This window comes from Gossypium hirsutum, chromosome D06, assembly GCF_007990345.1.
Source record: "Gossypium hirsutum isolate 1008001.06 chromosome D06, Gossypium_hirsutum_v2.1, whole genome shotgun sequence".
NCBI classification, from domain to species: domain Eukaryota; kingdom Viridiplantae; phylum Streptophyta; class Magnoliopsida; order Malvales; family Malvaceae; genus Gossypium; species Gossypium hirsutum.
Window position 1 is genome coordinate 64152289 of NC_053442.1, and position 19669 is coordinate 64171957.

Consider the following 19669-nt stretch of genomic DNA (forward strand, 5'->3'; position numbering starts at 1 on the left):
TTGCAATGTAAATTAATCTCTCATTTATTTATCCTAATTTAAATGCAAAAGCAACTAATTAAGGGGGAAAAAAAAGAGAAATAGAATTATAAGAGACGTACGAAGAAGGGAGTGGAGTCCATTCTCTTGAAGAGCGGTAAAGGAAGCAGGGAGCAAACTGTAAAGAAAGGGGGAAGTGAGTGGGCTGCTGCTGATTTTATTCGCCTTGGGAATCGTTTCCATGCATTGATTACGATCATCTTAATATTCCCCCTCTCGAAAGCTTCCCAATTTTATCCTATTTTGAAAGAAAGGATCCACGATTGAAATTAGTTTTAAAAAATTATGCCAATAATTTATTTGATTTAGTTTTAATCTAGGTTGAGATTATAAAATCTTCGCCCAAACCCAAATTAAAATGTGTGAAACTTAATAGATTAAGGGTGGGTTTGGATGGACGATTGGGTGCGGTGCGTTTAACCCACTTTTTGTCTCACGCTACAGTGTTGCTACAATATCTAATTTCACCGCCACCGTAAACGTACCGCCCATCCAAACTCACCCTAAGTTGGATAAGTCACCTGAAACTTGAGTAGGTTTAATGATTGAACCCAATTAGACTAATGAATTTTGTTAATAATAATTAAATAAAAGCTAATGAAATTAAAAAAAATTGAAAAATTCATAAATGGTTGAATTATCGTTTTTATCATGATAATGATTTGTTTTATTTTCAGTTATATAGTTGAACCAAGTAAATTACTAATTTTCAATTCAATTAATCGGTTTAATCTAGTTCTGATAACAGTATTTTTGTTTTGTAATTAATAATATTTTATTAGTAGGAGTTTAAATCTCCCTTTATATAATTAGTGGTTTTTAAAAAAGTTCGACTCATTCTCTCAAATTTTCAGTAAAAGTATTATAGCACTTCTTATACTATATTTTAAATTGCATTTTGATCCCTCTAGTAAAAAGGATAAACTAATTCCTCTGCATTAGTTGAAGGAACAATATAGTCCCTCTTGTTAAAATTGTGTTAAATACTTATTTTCTTGTTAAATAGTTGTTTTTGTTAAATCTCACATGGAGACCTTCATCACACAATATGCTTATCAAGTCTTTCTGCAAGACATTTTTAAGGTTAGGAAATCATTCAATATTAAGTGTACCTTTACTAGTAACTCTACCATTTTTTTCATCTCCAAAGGGCACTCTACCATCAAAGAGCTCACAAGTACATCCTTTAAAATTGACATATCTCCAGTTATATGCTTTGAGTAACCATTGTTAAAATACCAAAGGTTTTGGTGGATGCCATCACTTCAGTGTGTGAAATGATAAAACATTTATGCTCCTTTTTTTCACGACTTTTTGTGGTTGTTGCTGAGTTGTGACAACCTCTATATAAGCACCTTAGTAAAACTACACGAGAATAAAATAATTTTTTTCTATTAGATATTTCTTCAGTTGCAACTGGACAAAGTAACTATTAGTAGAATAATAGAAATAGATAACAAAAAATTGTTACACGTAGTTCAAAAACTTCTTACATCTGTGGAGTCTTGTTCAGAGAGTAATTCACTATAAACAAATACGAAATGCGACTTAAGTCTAACTCATTTACCAAGTTGCAACCTTACTCCTATACTTTGAATTAGATCACTCCCCCTTTAAGTCTTTTCTCCTGAAAATTTAGATGTAAACTAACGAATGAACATAATTTAGCTTACTTATAATTTTACACTCAAAGAAATAGTTCCTAATTGAACAAATAAAGTGCTTTCTAACATAAACAACTAATCCATTATATATGCATAAAAGGTTTGTTCAATTACAATCAATATCAATCTTTAGTTCTACTAAAATAGCCACTTAAAAAAGTGTTAAATGAAGTATCTATTCAATAGGGATCTTCTAGTCTTCAAGCTCCTTTAAGACCAAATTTTATTTAAGAGAACTTTGATTGTAGTCAAAGTCTTGATTCTCGCATGTAAAGTCTTCACTGATGTGTTGCTAAAAAATCTTAAAAAATCAACAATTAAAGGTCCAACATATTTGATATATCAAAACATATCAAATAAATAAGACAAGTTATAATGTTTTACCAGCTCTTTCTTAAGTTGCAACTGATGTTCAAGTATACAATGGTAACTCGCAGTAACAAAAGGTTTGCATGGTGTAAATGAATCAACAGCAAAACAAAGTCCTGCATCCTCTTCTTTCAGAACCTAATATCTCATCCAACATTTCACTTTTAGTGCCAAGCTTTTTAAGAATTGCTTTTGTAACATCTAGCTTAGTCTTGTGTTTAGATAATGGAACATTTTTTTTTATCAACAAGTTTAGCCATCTTTGAATTTTTCTATTTGAGACTTGCTACCTCACCAATACACAAAAGATCTCATTTGTCTAGCGTCACTTTGTATGTTTCAACCATTTGCATGTCCACATCATCATCGTTGTCACTGTCAGCTATTGTGTTTTCACCTATGGGCACAACACCTTTTAGTTTTGCAGAATAGTTCAGTTGTCTAGGTTGCACCTATTAGAACACCTTCATTACTTCTATTTGAACTTCCCAAATACAAGATCTTCATCAAATCAACTAAGTGTTTGCTCTTTTACAAATCGAATGTTCTTCTGGTTATGTTGTGGTAAAAGATGTACCCACAATAGTCGAGACAACAACAATGACATTATGCACACAAAGATTATTAACGTACGTAGTTTGAAGTACTTGACCTATGTTTGTAGACCCTTACTCAAAGAACTATTTACAAATAATGATTTAAGTCCAACTGCAACACTAAATTGCAGTCTCACCTTTGCACATCTAAGTGTAGTTACCTCTAGTTACAAATCTAGTCACGCAATCTTGAACAAATATGATAAATTCACCCAATTTCTCTTTATGTTAAACTCTACAATGTATAACAATCAAAAAGCCAACTTAGTGCCAGAATATTGTGGATGTGGCATCTTTTGCACAATTTTAAAACTTAACAAATTGAATTTTATTTTTAAAGCATAGAGATTACCAGAGAGCCTTTTACATCTCAAATTCAAAAAATAAAAAAAAATGAAAAATAATAATTATATTTATAAAATTATAATAGCAAATGCTCTAGCAAGTCAAAGCAGAAAAGCTTTGAGGAAAGGATAATTTACATCTTAGGTTATTAAACTTAACATCAATTTTCATATAGGACACAAATCTTTAATTTCATCGAATTTTATCATCATACTTTTTTTATTAACAAATTAAGTAATTCATGTTAATTTTGTTAAATAACTTTAATGTCAAAGCAAGCTCGGAATGTATATCTGAATGAAGTTTACCAAGTCAAAATTTTCCATTAAAATTACTTAATAGAATTAACATACAGAAATTCATTTATTAATAATTAAAGTTGATCGACTTAATTCGATATAATTAAAAATACGTGACGTACATGATAATTGATGCTAAATTCTGTGACCTCAAATGTAAATTACCCGGGTAAGGAAAAATTCAATCCCTGGAAAATGGGTTACTTGGATGGTTGGTGTCCGGGGCATTAGAAGCATTATTAGTAGCACTGTTCATTCCCAAAGTGTTCTTTACTGCTTCAGCAGCTCCTTGTGCCATGTTCTTCATTTGCTCTCCTGTCTGCACTCATATATATATATATAGGTAAAAGCTGTTAATTAAGAGAGATACTTACCTATTGAGGGGACATCAACTATTTTTGAAAAAAAATTTGAAGGGTATTCTGTTAGAATCGATGGATCTCTAAATAGATTTAATACCTTCATAGGCCAAGATTTTGTTTCTCAACTTTGTTGAAAGTTTAAACCGAAAATGGAGTTGAACAGAAATGTCTCATTGGATAGGCCGTGTGGTAGTAGGGACAAATCCAAAGAAAGGCAGGCAGGCAGGCAGGGCTTTGGCCCTTGGTAAAAGGATTATATTGCAATTCTAGACCCCTTAAAAACTATTAATCCAATTTAATCTTTTTATAATAAAAATTTTAGAGTCGCCACAATTTACATATTTATCTCGACCCTAATAAAGAATTCTTGGCTTCGGTCTTACATGGTAGCATATATTTGATGCCATTTAGGGCTTGGGTTCAAATTTTACCTTAGGAAATGAGGGCCATTTCCTTGTAGCCATGTGCACAACTCAATCTAACGAGACACACTCTCACTTTATGAATTTGTGCTTCTCTTGATGGAGTCGATTTGGGACAATATTAGATGTATTAAGAGATCTAACAACTCTTAACAGACGGCACTTTGAAGATTTTTTTCGAAAGAATCAGAAATCCCTCGAGATCAATTAATTTAACATAAATTTAGCTTAAAACGAAAAAAAAAAATTGGGTGATGCCTGTTGAAGTAAGTTGGAGGCCTGGGAAGTATAACTAGCATTCTGATCAGAAGACTGAGAGTTCATGGATGTTTGGCTCATCGTCTCATCCTTCTTCATCTGTACAACAACAATATTTGTATGCTTAAACGTCAAATATAAAGACAACCCGCAAAAATTTTACTCCTGTATAACATTTACACCCGAGTCTAAGTAACTTAAGATCATATAAGAAATATAGAGATATTGTTACCTGAGCTTGATCAGCCATTTCTTCAACCTTGTCTGTAATATTCTGAGGTGTACTTTGGCTTGACATTCTTTATTTAATCAAAGTTTAATTATCAAATTTATTTAGTCTTAATCAATCTCTTAAGTGATAATAAAAAACAAATTTATAGCCAACAAATGCACCCTATTTTTATCACTGGTGATCTCAATTCAAGCTTTCATCAGCACTTGGCAAATTGTAATTAAATCAGATTCGACCTTTCATACAACAATAGAAGAAGAAATTGCTTGGTCAACAGAGACCCATCGGCCAGTTAGCCTATACACTCTAATTCAGTTTTCACTTTTCTTTTTTCTTTTTAAACATATATATACACACATACATATAATTATTATAAGTAAAAAGGATAAATTATTATTTACTTCACTACGACTGTTACAATTGAATCTAAATATATATCTCATAACTGATTTTAATCTCACCGTTAAAGTAACTATACTCACAAATCGTAACTACTATTATTATTAATTTCACGGTCAAACTTACCGCCTATTCAAAATTACCTTCTTAACTGTTAGTACAAAACTCCGGTAAGGAAAAAACTCGAACACACGATCGGAACTCGAAAAGAAAAAGAAGAAATAGGACAGGCTCCAAGGTGTGTATCAAGCCACTATCTTTAAGGTTATATTCGCCCCCACTTATCTTCAGTGTGCAAACGAGTTCCAAGCAAATTAACCTCGAGGATACAATGAAGCCAATGACTATTTGCGTTTTGCACTGACGAGAATAGTCCACTATGCACTGAGTAATGTATAACAAAAACTCAATTTCTACAAAGGATTTCTGCAGCAATACTTTATAGAATAATCTAATAATATTAGAAAATGAAGGAAGAGAAGAAATAATATTAGAATTTGTTGATATGATTTCCAAATGAAATCCCATTCCTATTTATAGGAATTTTCATGTCTCTTCATAGAGACATCTTTCAATAGGTGTCTTTATGAATAAATAAATAATAATAATTATTCATTTAATTTTGTAACTATTCAAATAATATTTTTTGAATAGTTATAATTCTTTTTTAAAAAATCAAATGATATAACTTTTGACCAATGACCAAAAGTTTTATCTTTTGATTAATTACACCCATTCATTTATAGTTATTGGGATACTATAAATATTTGAAAATATTCCAACAATCTCCCCCATTTTCAAAATATTTAGATTTTGATATTCTTGGAAATCAATTTGCATAAATAAAGGTGTCTTACGATTGAACCTTCACTTAGTGAAAGCATGTTAAAGTTAATCGAAATTGTATGGTAGACTAAGCTTTGAACCAACTATTCCATTTGATTAACTGAACACATCTCACACAATGATTTCAACATCAGTCAATGCATAGTATCTAGGGACACTATTATAGCCATGTGTCTATGTCCTCTTTTCATGAGTGCTGTCAGAGCCAAACCCTTAAGCTCCTAGAAGCGGCCACACTTTCACTCACATAAGTAGATCCCATCAAAAGTGTTCCCGTAATTATAACACTCTAACATATTTATGTTATGGGTCCATTAAGAGTACATTACTCATCCTTCCCTTATCATTACGGGTACCTAGCACTTTAATCTTAGGATGGATTTATTTATAGTGCTAACAGTCACATACTAATGATGTACTTTGTCTCATTGAACTCAAGACTTGACGTTATACCAAGCGTTGAGTCGAGTTTCCATCATGGGTGACTCTAATTAATAGGCTTGAGCCCCATCCCTTTTGAGGTCCTTTTTACTGCATCTCTAGCAAGACTTTTTGTCAAAGGATCTGCCAAATTTTCACTTGACCTCACATAATTAATAGTGATCACTCCATCAGAGATTAATTGTCGGACATAACTATGTCTTAATCCATTGTGTCTAGACTTTCCATTATATACTTGGCTATATGCCTTTGCTTGAGTAGCCTCACTATCACAACGGATAGAAATAGGTGAAATTGGCTTAAGCCATAAAGGTACATCATAAAACAAATTTCTTAACCATTCTGCTTCTTTAGATGCAGCGGCTAATGCAATAAATTCTGCTGCCATGGTGGAATCAGTAATACATGTTTGTTTCTTGGAACCCCAAGAAATGACTCCTCCACCAAGAATGAAGATCCACCCACTAGTAGATGCATGATCTTCCAAACTTGTAATCCAACTAGCATCCGAATACCCTTCTAAAACTGGAGGATATCCATTATAACACAATCCATAGTTAATAGTTTTCTTTAAGTACCTCAGTACTCTATTTAAAGCTTGCCAATGCAAACTACTTGGATTACTTGTGTATCTACTCAATTTTCCAATAGCATATACAATATCTGGTCTTGTACAAGTCATTATGTACATAAGACAACCAATTAGACTTGCATATTTCAATTGATTAATTTTCCTACCAGCATTAGATACTAATTTTAATTGAGGATCCATGGGTGTAGATGCTGGTATACAGTTGAAAAGATCAAACTTTTTAAGCACATTTTCAATGTAATGTGATTGTGATAAAGCTATAGTGCTTTCATCTCGGGTTATTTTAATCCCAAGAATAACATCTGCTACACCCATATCCTTCATAGCAAAGTTGTTTGACAAGAATTTCTTTGTGTTTTCTATTTGTTCCAAATCCGTGCCAAAAATGAGCATGTCATCTACATATAAGCAAATTATAACACCCTTTCCATTATCAAATTTACTATATATGCACTTATCGGATTCATTTATTTTATAGCCATTAGCTAAAACAACCTTGTCAAACTTTTGGTGCCATTGTTTTGGTGCTTGTTTAAGCCCATATAAAGATTTAACAAGCTTACATACCTTATGCTCTTGTCCTGGAACAACAAATCCTTCCGGTTGCTCCATGTACACTTCCTCTTCCAATTCACCATTTAAAAATGCAGTTTTAACATCCATTTGGTGAACAACCAAATTATATATAGAGGTAAGTGATATTAATAGTCTAATTGTAGCAATTCTTGCTACTGGAGCATAGGTATCAAAGTAATCAATACCTTGTCTTTGTGTAAAACCTTTTGCTACCAACCTTACTTTAAATTTATCAATGGTTCCATCGACCTTCATTTTCTTTTTGAAGATCCATTTACAACCTATTGGTTTGGAACCTGGTGGAAGATCAACTAAGATCCAAGTTTGATTTCCCATTATTGAATCAATTTCATCATTTATTGCTTCTTTCCAAAAAGCAGAGTCTTGAGATTTCACTGCTTCTTCAAATGTAATAGGATCACATTCGGTATTATAACAATAAGGTATCTTATTGCATATACTTTCACCTTTTCCTTCTACAAGAAACATAATGAAATCTGGTCCAAAATCTTTGACCTTTTTAATCCTCTTACTTCTTCTTAATTCTTGACAAGATTCATCATTATTATCAATTTGTTTCAATGGAATCTCATTCTCATTTGAAGAATGAATCAATTGTTGTGGTTGTAATTGTCTTGATATAGAATTAAATCTATTTTCATCAAAAATATCATCTCTTGATTCAATAACCGTATTAATTGAAATTGAATCATTTGGTTCAATTACTATGAACCTATATGCCTTGCTATTATGTGCATAACCTATAAATATGCATTCAATTCCTCTTTCACCTAACTTTTTACGTTTAGGTGTTGGAACTTTTACAATAGCTCTACAACCTCAAACCTTTAAATAATTAAGGTTTGGTTTCCTTTTCTTCCATTGTTCATAGGGGGTTATTTTAGTTTCCTTATTAGGAACTCTATTCAATATATGACAAGCTGTTAGAACAGCTTCTCCCCAAAAACCCTGTCCAAGACCTGAATATGATAACATTGAATTTACCATTTCAATCAAGACTCTATTTTCCTTTCAGCTACACCATTTTGTTGTGGTGTGTAAGGGGCTGAAACTTGATGGACAATTCCAGTGAGTTCAAAATAACTTGGATTATAGTATTCTCCACCTCTATCCGATCTTAAGCACTTGATAAATGATTCACACTGAAGTTCAACTTCAGATTTATAAACTTTAAATTTATCAAGCGCTTCATCTTTTGAATGCAATAAATATACATAACAATATCTAGAACAATCATCAATAAAAGTAACAAAATATTTCTTTCCACCTAATGTAGGAGTATTATGCAAGTCACATAAATCACTATGTATCAAATCAAGCAATTTTGTTTTCCTTTTAACCTTAGGGAAAGGATTTCTTGTAATTTTAGTCAACATACAGGTATTGCATTTTTCAATATTATTATTAAAAACAGGAATTAAATCTAATTTATACATGTCATTCAATTTTCTATAATTCAAATGACCTAATCTATAATGCCACAAACAAAATGATTCAACCATATAAGCAGAAATAGTATTTTTATTCTTATAAATAATATTAAGTTTGAACATGCTTTCATACATATACCCTTTTCCCACAAAAATTCCTCCCTTAGACAAAATAAACTTATCTGCCTCAAAAACAAGTTTGAAACCAAACTTATTCAACAGACTTCCAGACACTAAATTTTTCCTAACTTCTGGTACATAATATACATCATTTAAGGTTAAAACCTTTCCAGAAGTGAATTGTAGTTCAACAGACCCTTTGCCTTTAATTGTTGCGGTGGAAGAATTTCCCATGTACAAGACATTGTCATTTTCACATTGTGTGAACTTTGTGAACATGCTTTTGTCTTTGCACACATGTTTGGTTGCTCCAGTATCAATCCACCATGTATTATCATCTTGTGCCATATTAATTTCAGATATCATTGCAACGAACTTTTCGTTATTATCAGCCTTAGAAGATGATTTCTTCTTTAAAAATCGACATTCATTCTTGAAATGTCCCGGCTTTCCACAATGATAGCATGAGCCCTTTTGTTTCTTTTTGAACTTAGGTGCTCTATCAGTCTGATTGAACTTTCTCTTGAATGGTTTAGTAGTCTGTACTTCCTCCGTAACATGTACTTTGGTATTTTCAGAATTTAGGTTCTGATCTTGTTTTTGATACTCTTCTTCAATACGAAGATGATTTGCCAAAGCCTCAAGAGATATTTCCTCTTTCTTATGTTTTAGACTTCTTTTAAAGTCTTTCCAAGATGGAGGAAGTTTGTCTATTATGGAGGATACCACAATCATTTCATCCATTTTCATATCATATTGCTTAAATTGATTCAGCATCTTTTCAATATCACGAAATTGTTCCATAACAGAACGACCATCAACCATTTGATAATTATTGAAACGACTGACAAGAAATTTCTTACTTGTAACATCTTCGGTCATGTATCTTGCCTCCAATTTGTCCCATAATTCTTTAGCGGTGACGTTGTTTTGGTAGGTGTCGAACAAACCATCAGATAAACCATTCAATATGTGGCCCATGCACATGTAATCAGCATTGTCCCATTTTTGTCTTTCTCGGGTTGCAGCAACAGATTCATTTTCATTCTCTTCAGGTCTTGGAGTATCCAAAACATAAGCAATCTTCAAAGTTGATAACAAAAAGTGCATCTTTTTCTGCCATCGTCGAAAATTGCCACCATCAAAACGATCAAGTTTAACAAAGTTGGAAGCCAACTCCCTTAGTGTTCCACTTTCATGTGTTGTGGTAGTTATCATGAAATATAACCTTAAAATTGTTAGTACAAAACTCCGGTAAGGAAAAAACTCGAACACACGATCGGAACTCGAAAAGAAAAAGAAGAAATAGGACAGGCTCCAAGGCGTGTATCAAGCCACTATCTTTAAGGTTATATTCGCCCCCACTTATCTTCAGTGTGCAAACGAGTTCCAAGCAAATTAACCTCGAGGATACAATGAAACCAATGACTATTTGCGTTTTGCATGACGAGAATAGTCCACTATGCACTGAGTAATGTATAACAAAAACTCAATTTCTACAAAGGATTTCTGCAGCAATACTTTATAGAATAATTTAATAATATTAGAAAATGAAGGAAGAGAAGAAATAATATTAGAATTTGTTGATATGATTTCCAAATGAAATTCCATTCCTATTTATAGGAATTTTCATGTCTCTTCATAGAGACATCTTTCAATAGGTGTCTTTATGAATAAATAAATAATAATAATTATTCATTTAATTTTGTAACTATTCAAATAATATTTTTTGAATAGTTATAATTTTTTTTAAAAAATCAAATGATATAACTTTTGACCAATGACCAAAAGTTTTATCTTTTGATTAATTACACCCATTCATTTATAGTTATTGGGATACTATAAATATTTGAAAATATTCCAACATTAACTTTGTAACGTGCCCAAGTAATAATGGCATGGTGTTCTACATAAGATGGTTTCTATTTAAAAATTTAGTACTAACAGTATAGGACGGATGAAGCGTACAAATTTACAACGATTACAACGATAAGAACATAGCAACGAATCAGCTTTAACAATGTCAAAACATCCTAAGTTGGCTGGCTACCTGTAAAACCCAAGTAGCTTTGGTTTTGTACATATTGGCTATTATATATACATACATTTACAACAATTTTTAATAGGACATTGAGAATTTAGATATTATCTTTTGGTGTGAAAATTATGTCATCTTCTGATTCAAACACGGTTCGTGCTTGTGACGAAGGCAATCGGCTTACAGCGGATGATTATGTTGGCAGCATGGTTGCTGGTGCATCGATGCAGACGATTGTTGCGGCACTACCAAAGGGTGGCGGTTTAGTCCGAGGGATCAGGAAAGTAGTGCAGCGCATTGGGGAAGGAGTGAGCAAGATTGTTCAACATACAGGTGACACTGTTAGTGTTCTTGGATTGTTGGAAGAAGAGGAAAAAGGGAAGGAAATTGATCAAGAAATTGATCAAATATTAGCCTTTGTATTATTTTGTTGTATCATATTATAAAATTTGTTATATGATCAAAATGAAATAATTATGTTTTGTATATAATATCATATTGTAAAACTGTAACGACCCAAATTTCAATACTTTTTTTGCTTCACGCTATGCACCGGGATTTGGTTGTCATCTTTAAGTTTATTTAGTTCAACCGGCACATGTAGCTTCACACCAAGAAAATGAGCGAATCCCGGTGCATAGGGCAATGTAGAGGAGATGTCTTGAAACCCGGATGGTTCCGAAAAATGAAGATAGAAGCCAAATGGGACTAATTTCTTATATCTCATTAACTAAGACTAAGTTATTAAAGATCTACATCCTGGATTTAAAGTTTTAAAAGAAACCAAAACTTTTATTTTGAGGACAAGTTAATTAAGGCTAATTTCAACTATACCATATACCCCATCTACTTGTACATATGTAGTTTTTGTCTTTGTGTCTGCCATTGTTCGTTTCTCAAACTAAGAACTGATGTTTTGTTACATTCAACGAGATCCCTCGAGACACAGTTTTGTAGTAAGCCAATTGCAGACCTCATCCATCTCTTTAGGGACTGTGTAATGGCCAATCCTGAACAGTCAAATTCAGACCAAAAAAAACTTAAAAGATGTTTTTCACGATGAGATATTTTTAAAAGGCCTAAATGATTATTATTACCCTTCATAGTTTTTGAAAGTGAGATTCCAAAATCCTGCTATATTCAATGAATGAGCTGATTTTTCTCCAATTTTGTAGGGGACAACATCATCACCTGTAATAAAAGATTATAACGTAGTAATAATTATTTGGTTGAATAAACAAGCAAAACTTTTGTCATGTTGGAATGTTAACAATGTATTTTGAGCATTTTAGATGATATTTTTTCTAGGTAAAAGTGGAGGATCCTGTATTAGGAGTTAAATTGTATTTTGTCTTGTTTATTAAAAAAATGAGTAAATTAGTACTTCTATATTAAACCAAAGAGTAAATTAGTCATTTCAGTAAAAATTTTATCTATTTTTACTATTAACAGAAAGACCAATTTGCTCTTTGATCTAACATACAGTAGTTAATTTGTTTATTTTTTTTAGTAGAACGGATAAAATACAATCCGATTTATAGTTCAGGATCCTTCATAGTACTTTTACCTTTCTATTGTGTGCTATTTTTGCAATATGTCATGCTTAAACATGGAAAAAGATAATTACAGGTTCCATGGCTAAGCAAAATCGGCAAGGATGCAGCTCGCCTTGCAGCTTCATTTGATACTTGTATTTTGTTCTTTAAGCCCCTGTAAGCCAACACCTGATTAGAGTTCTTGTATGGCACTTAAGTGATACAGGTTCAGACTCTGTCATGATTTGCAACATGCATTTGGGCACAGGAATGGGGATAGATTGTTCAAGTATCCTCCAAATATTCACACTCGAACCAGAGTAACATAAGATGTCGTACCTTGAACCGGGAAGCCATCCACTAAGCCCAACAACTGCTCTAAGGTTGATAGGGTATGGGATACCATTTCCATACCTTCCTAGAGCACAAGCAGTTGCAGAGTAGAGTGCCATTGCAGCACCCATACTAAAGCCTCCAATACCCACCTTAACTGTCAAAAAGGAAGCAAACGCCAGTTTCAAAAACCAATCTATATATATAGTGTGGAATGGCATGGAGAGTTTAAAATACCATCAGATGGCTCAGTTGACAAGAAGTTTGCAATATGTGCTGCTGAAGCATCTAAACCCTCCCAATCATCTGGACTTTCTTCTGAAAGCTCACCAGTATCAAACCCTGATATGCCAAGCAATTAAATGATTATATGAGTGCCAAAGCATTGACATCTTCACGAACCAGGTGATAAAAGTGTCTGGCATACATGTCTGACATGTACATGGTTATATGACATTCAAGTATTCCCCTTCTAAAATTCTGACCATACTCGTGTCAGATATGCACCCATGTTCAGCACTCGCACCAAGTTCGAGTAAGATAAGATAAAACCAGAGTTTCTTACATGCAGTGCAAGGAAATCCCCCTAGTAAAGCCACAGGACGAGTAGGAGCAGTTGGGCAAATCCATTTTATCTGAAATATATATATATATATGAGAATCATGGATGATCAAACTTGTATGTCATAGTTCAACAAATTCAACTGAGCTTTGAAGTAGGACAAAGCAATATGCAAATCAAAAACAAATTAAGTTCAAAAGTAATTTTTGAAAGCATCCTTACATTTGGAAGAGGAAGACTTTCCAAGAGCTGAGACCAACTGCAAAATAAATCAGGAACAAAAGTTTGAAGAAGTGTTGTTTATATTGTAAAAAGTAAGAAAATAGAAACTATTTAACTGAAAAGACTATACTACTAAAGAAAAATATAATGAATATCCTTTGTGAAAAGATAAATTTCTTATCCCAATTTGGCAGAAAAAAAAAACAGGTTAATTTGTGGTCCATTATCTATGAACATGGAATATACTCTTTTTTGACATTTCTAAGTCTTCCAAATTAAGCTTAAGTGCTTAACATCACATGAGACAGAAGCAGAAGAATATATATATATATATATACATTGAATATTATTTCACAGCTTCACTGTTTTGCTCCATAGAACTTATTCCAATTGACAGTAAAAATAAAAAGAAAACAACTCAAAAAGTGGGAAAAAACACAAAATGATGTTGACATTCTCAAACAACTTTATTTGTTTTGAGATAAAATTAAATCCATAGAACAGTAAAAATTTATCTGAATTCAATGAATGAAGTTGAGTTAAACAGTGATCAAAACAGCTTCACTCTACTAGATATATATATATATAAACTTTCGGTAAAAATATCATAGAGACTCTTATATTAGGTGTCAAATTATATTTATATATATATATATAAACTTTCGGTAAAAATATCATAGAGACTCCTATATTAGGTGTCAAATTATATTTTTCCCCTCTGCTAAAAAATAGATAAATTTGTATCTGTAAATTAGATCAATGAGCAAACTAATCCTTTTTATTAAAAATTTTATCTATTTCTTTTATTAAAAGCTGGAATGATTAATAGAATAACCAAACAGTGACGTGTGTGCCTTATGCTGAGATACTAATTTTTACTCTTTAATCTAATGTATAAAAACTAATGTGAAGAAGCAAATTAATGCTATCTTCTCTATCTTACTTTCACCATAAACTTTCATACTAAAGTTTCAATGTATTGGTTGAGGCAATATAACAAAAGGCTAACATGCAATTACCTTGAGCCATTGTCACCAAGGCCATGAAGCCACACTATAGTAGCTTGGTGTTTACCTTTTGGTCTAACCACATATGTCCTTCCAAATTCAAATGTCCTTCTACCAGTTCTACTACCTAAAAACATTAACACCATTAATGGAGTTTTCAAGTTATTACAACACTCTAAAAACCATTGCTAAGAACAGTATAAATGAATTCAAGAAAGCTGAAATGAGAGAAAGAAAGCAACTAACCAGAAGCCATGGTATAATGTGAATAGCTCATGATTTTGTTGTTGTTTTTTAACAGGACTGAAAAGAAGTGATACAATGAAGAAACCCAAGGGGTATTGCCTATTTATAAGCAAATATAGGAAGGAGTGTGTGTGTGATAATGGAATAAAACAGGTGAGTATTGTGTACAACTGGCTATACATTTTTGTAGCCTAAAATTTTGCCTAGAAAACTCCAAAAAAAAAAAAGCATCATTGAAAAGGAAGGGTTTAAAAGAAAATAAAATAAAAAATCTTTTCAATGTAGCATAGGGATCCAAGCAAGGGCAAGAGCACAAACATCCCATCCCTCCATAGAGATTTGTAACAATATAGAGAGAATCTATGCTTGTTGGGAAGTGGCTAAAAAATAAATAAAAAGCAAATCCCCCCACAGCAACAACTCAAGAGAATATTACTGAAAACAAGAAAAAAGCATTAACTATATATTTGAAATATCTTCCTTTTCTTTTTCTGAAATCATTTGTTTATGAATTCTTTGATGATTTGATTGATACCCCCATTAAGTAGAAAAAAGCATGGAAGTTTCAACTTTCATATACATCCTTACAAATTTTTAGTATAATAGATATATCCTGAAAGGTATCAATGACACAAATAATAATTACATACATACATATTTACATATATATACATGTATAACATATGTATAAACTATATATTTTCTCCATTCCTGGGATTTTATTATGTGAGAAAACACAGAAGGAAAAAAAGCATGTGGCCTTTTTTTTTTCCCTCTATCCTCCTTTCTTGTTTGCCACTAGAATATATTTGGTTTGCTGAATACTCCTTGTCCCACCATAAAAGTTTTGTTTGTTTATATATCCATGGGAAACACCATAAGTATATTAAGTCCAAGCCTTAAACTTTAATTGTAAAATTATATTGGATGTAATGGTAAGATAATTTATATTATAAAAAAATGAGGACTCGAATCTTATAGATATAAGATCTGTAAGCTCTAGACATGGATAATAAAACGAAGATAAAAAATATCAAAAAAAATTACTATTGATTTTGCAGAGTTGTAGACCCACCATTTTAACTGCTTTCTCATTTTCCATTCAAGTTAGTGTTTCTAGCCCATGTTATCCCGTCAGTATCCACCTATAAATGCAGCTTTATATATATATATATATGCACTCCAGCTTTATATCATCTTCTTGTTGTCAATAGGGTAAAAGTATTATAAAGTTACTTGCGTGCTAGAAGGTAAATTGTATTTTTTGATTTTTTTTATTCAAAAAGTAGTAAATTAATCTATATACATTAGATTAAAGAGTAAACTAATTCTTTTTTCTAAAAAAATTAATCTATTTATACAGTTAAAAACTAAGACCGATAGAATAATCGGCCATTTACATATAATGTGCCATAAAAAGACTAATTTTCTCTTTGATCTATTATATAAAGACTTATTTATCTATTTATTTAGTAAAAAAATATAAAATACAACCTAACTCCATGATATTTTAGGAAAGATTAGATTCCAACTCTAAACTTACTTTTTTTTTCCTAAGCATAAACAAACCAAACTCTATATTTAACTAGTTGACTTCAGGGGGAAAAAATTGACATGGCAGTCCATAATTGGTTACTGTGTTAAATGGTGACATCTATTGTGTTATATAGGTCAACTTGTCAATATTTATATATTTTTCCTATTCTTTTTTGGAGAAAAAATTGAGGGAACTTTTTTAATTGTCAACTCCTCCTTTACCCTACCACGACATTCATATGGGGCAAGAATCAATTAATCAATTAGTGTGTACATACATATATATATAGGAATGATACTTAAAAATTTAGAGTTTAGTTGATTGATTCTTAGGGTTTATATAGCTGAAAGACAACATATGCTGCTTTGCACTACCCTTTGAGTGTAGCTTAATTTATTAATAATACAGCAGCCAATTTGTGTTTAATAAAACTATATAGTTGAAAAGTTGGAATCTTTTGAACTAAATTACAAAAAAGAAAATAGAGAATAATTACAATCTCTTTTTTTTTTCTTCTACTTCATCTGCAAAGCTGGCTCCCAAAATGCAGTGAAAATGAAAGCTATAAGGATTCCATAGGAGATTTTTTAAAATAAAAAATAAAAAAAGGGTTTTCAGTTTTCACATCATATGTTTTATCTCATTATACATAATAAATTTTATGGTTTTATTCATTAATATTAAAAAAATATTGTGGTATAAGATATAATGGATTGAGAAGACGTTTTTTGTTGAAAACCATGCAGGAACAGCTACCTATAGGGTTCACTTTATCTTTCGTGTTCAGTGAAAAAATAAAAACACATAAACTAATGAGTGAATGTGGGTTAAAGATGAACCTACATACTAGTTTATAGAGAAATATAGGCTTGGTCTCGATGCTTTTTCCTTTTTTTTTTACTTTGATGCTGGAAAATAGAGTTGATTCTAAGCGATAAGAGTCAATCAATTAGGTTATCGAATTGTTGGTTTGGTTAATTCGATTACAAATTTATTAAAATTAATTAAAATATTAAAAATAAAAAATATAGTTCAATCGTCAATTTAACTGAATGTTCTAATTTAATATCATTTTTTAGATTAATATATTGATCTGTTCTTGATTCAATCAGTTCAATCGATCGTTTTAATTCTAATCAAACATCATTAATTCATTTATATCGGAAATTTTTAAGAAAATCAAAATCTTTTTTTTTGTAGTGATAGATATGTAACAAGAGAGAATTGATCAACTCAATTGTTTTCTCATAATTCCTAGAGAAATTTTTTTTAATAGTTTTAGTATTTTAAACAAGGAAAAAGAAAAAAAAAATTGCTTAGTCTTACGTGAATAATATATGATAACAAAAGAAAATTGAACTGCATGAATAATATAATAGGGTATTTGGTAAACAGAAATTTTGAATTTTTTTAGCTGATTCGAGCACAAGTAAAGGATTTGGTAGTCAAATGGTGAATGGAGATTTGTAAGAACTTGTTGAGCTAAGACCTCCAAAACAAAAAAAGCTGGGACGGGCAACTCTTTCCACAGCTGATTTGGGATGAGATATGTGGAATGATATATCTAACTATACTTGCTCAAAAATTACTCCCTTTTATCATATGTATCTATTTCTTGAATATTTATTTACTCTTAATTTATTTTTAATTTATTTGTATAAAATGATTTTTTATACAACTTTATATTAATTGAAATATACTACTTGACATATTTATTCAGAGCGTGACATAATTATCACTAATTTACATATTGAGAACATGACATAATTATCACTAACAATATATTTTACAATTATATTGATACACTATTAATATTCATCAATTTCCACAAGGTTAATATTTATAAATAACGAACTTAAAAAATTTGTTTATTTAAATCTTCAAAAATATTCACTAAATAATTTCCATAATTGATGTTTTAATTTCTTGGTAATAGTGTTTTATTTCAATAATTTCACTCAATAAAGACTAAAGTATTATAAATAAATAAATGTTTAATAATAAAATGTGTCATACCCTTATTTGTCATTTTACATATATCAATTAAATTTTACTAAATACTTAATTAAATCAATTTGTCAAATCAATTAACAGAATCAATTTATCAAACTAATCACTACAGTCGGTAATCATCTATCAACCAATTACCAAATAAGACTAATGTATATATAGATTTAAAAACCTTATTCTTCCATTAACTTTGAGTCCAATCGTATGTTATTCGATATTTTTAATTAAAATTTTAAGTTCGTATTTTGTGAACGAGGGGTGAAAGCTTTGTCTTCCGTTTTGGAATCCACCCAACTCAAATCCAAATCTGGTTGATGTCCTATATAAGTACCCGATACCAAAAGATAAAAAAGAAAGGAAGAAGAAGCTGGTTCCCTTTGATGCGTAGGAGGGTATTATAGCTAGGGTTTCTTTTTGTCATTACTAGGAACATTTTTCGGAATAGGAAACATAATTTAATGAGTGAATGTAGGTTAAAGATCAGTGATTGAAGGGACAACTGACAAGTTATGTTTTGAATATTATATCCTTCTGCACCATATCACACATTGTATGATTTTCTCCGAATCTTTCTGCACACAGCTTTTCAAGTCTTTTCATGTGAAATTAATGTTTAGAATTTTAGTTTTTTGAAGGAAATTTCCTGGTAATCCATGCACACAAGTTATTTAAATCCTATGTTCATTCATAGATGCAAAGTTTTATTTTTTTTTAAACCTATTTATTTAAAGAAAATGTTAACTTATTTCTAATAATACTTAATTTTTAAGAATTACTTTTTTTTTCTAAAATAAATATGTACTTTAAGTGTCTAATATATCTATACTAATTAGTCACTTAAATTACAAAGAAACCAACTTATAAAATAAAAATATATAATTATATGGATATTATGATTTTCACCATTTTCAAATTAAAAAATTAAAAAAATCATATTTTTAACTACTAATAAATTTTTAATATATTTTATTTTAATTTCCACCCACATGATGAATTGATATTGATTATTGACACTAATCCAGTTAGGTATAAATGGAATGGATACAATGAATAATAGGTTATTTTAAGTAAGTACTCAAAACTGTCAGATATTTTGATGGTATCAATACTTGAAAATGTATTGAGACAGCTTTTTTTTTCATTAAAAGGAATATATTAATAGTATACT

General features: G+C 30.9%; 2 protein-coding genes across 5 annotated transcripts; both read right to left on the reverse strand.

The window, feature by feature from the left end:
* Positions 1-1152: 1152 nt before the first annotated feature.
* LOC121218651 (late embryogenesis abundant protein 2) lies at positions 1153-4703 on the reverse strand. 3 transcript variants are annotated; one of them, XM_041096198.1, is made up of 4 exons: positions 4587-4703; positions 4355-4453; positions 3478-3631; positions 1153-1404 (listed from the first exon to the last, which is right to left on the reverse strand). In XM_041096198.1, the coding sequence occupies exons 1-3, from the start codon at positions 4650-4652 to the stop codon at positions 3494-3496; spliced, it is 303 nt and encodes a 100-aa protein (XP_040952132.1). In that variant the 5' UTR covers positions 4653-4703; the 3' UTR covers positions 1153-1404; positions 3478-3493. The 3 variants fall into 3 exon arrangements, with proteins under 3 accessions (XP_040952132.1, XP_040952133.1, XP_040952131.1); XM_041096199.1 differs by lacking the exon at positions 1153-1404 and adding an exon at positions 1515-1666; XM_041096197.1 differs by lacking the exon at positions 1153-1404 and having other exon boundaries at positions 3317-3631.
* Positions 4704-11754: 7051 nt separating this feature from the next.
* On the reverse strand, positions 11755-15467 carry LOC107937382 (acyl-protein thioesterase 2). 2 transcript variants are annotated; one of them, XM_016870254.2, is made up of 9 exons: positions 14955-15405; positions 14721-14835; positions 13702-13738; positions 13483-13552; positions 13155-13259; positions 12924-13074; positions 12677-12759; positions 12147-12240; positions 11755-12059 (listed from the first exon to the last, which is right to left on the reverse strand). In XM_016870254.2, the coding sequence occupies exons 1-9, from the start codon at positions 14983-14985 to the stop codon at positions 11975-11977; spliced, it is 771 nt and encodes a 256-aa protein (XP_016725743.2). In that variant the 5' UTR covers positions 14986-15405; the 3' UTR covers positions 11755-11974. The 2 variants fall into 2 exon arrangements, 1 of the variants encoding a protein (XP_016725743.2); XR_005915163.1 differs by having other exon boundaries at positions 12004-12059; positions 12617-12759; positions 14955-15467.
* Between the last annotated feature and the right edge of the window lie 4202 nt (positions 15468-19669).

Bases quoted from the DNA above. Each gene is read 5' to 3' on its own strand.
- LOC121218651 (XM_041096198.1), bottom strand. From the start codon at position 4,652: ATGTCAAGCCAAAGTACACCTCAGAATATTACAGACAAGGTTGAAGAA. The intron at 4,454-4,586 runs GTAACAATATCT...GTTGTTGTACAG, and splicing joins AAATGGCTGATCAAGCTCAG to ATGAAGAAGGATGAGACGAT. The intron at 3,632-4,354 runs GCATCACCCAAT...ATATGAGTGCAG, and splicing joins CCTCCAACTTACTTCAACAG to ACAGGAGAGCAAATGAAGAA.
- LOC107937382 (XM_016870254.2), bottom strand. From the start codon at position 14,985: ATGAGCTATTCACATTATACCATGGCTTCTG. The intron at 12,760-12,923 runs GTACGACATCTT...GTTGGCTTACAG, and splicing joins GGATGGCTTCCCGGTTCAAG to GGGCTTAAAGAACAAAATAC. The intron at 12,241-12,676 runs GTAATTATCTTT...CTTTTATTACAG, and splicing joins TTTGCTTAGCCATGGAACCT to GTGATGATGTTGTCCCCTAC.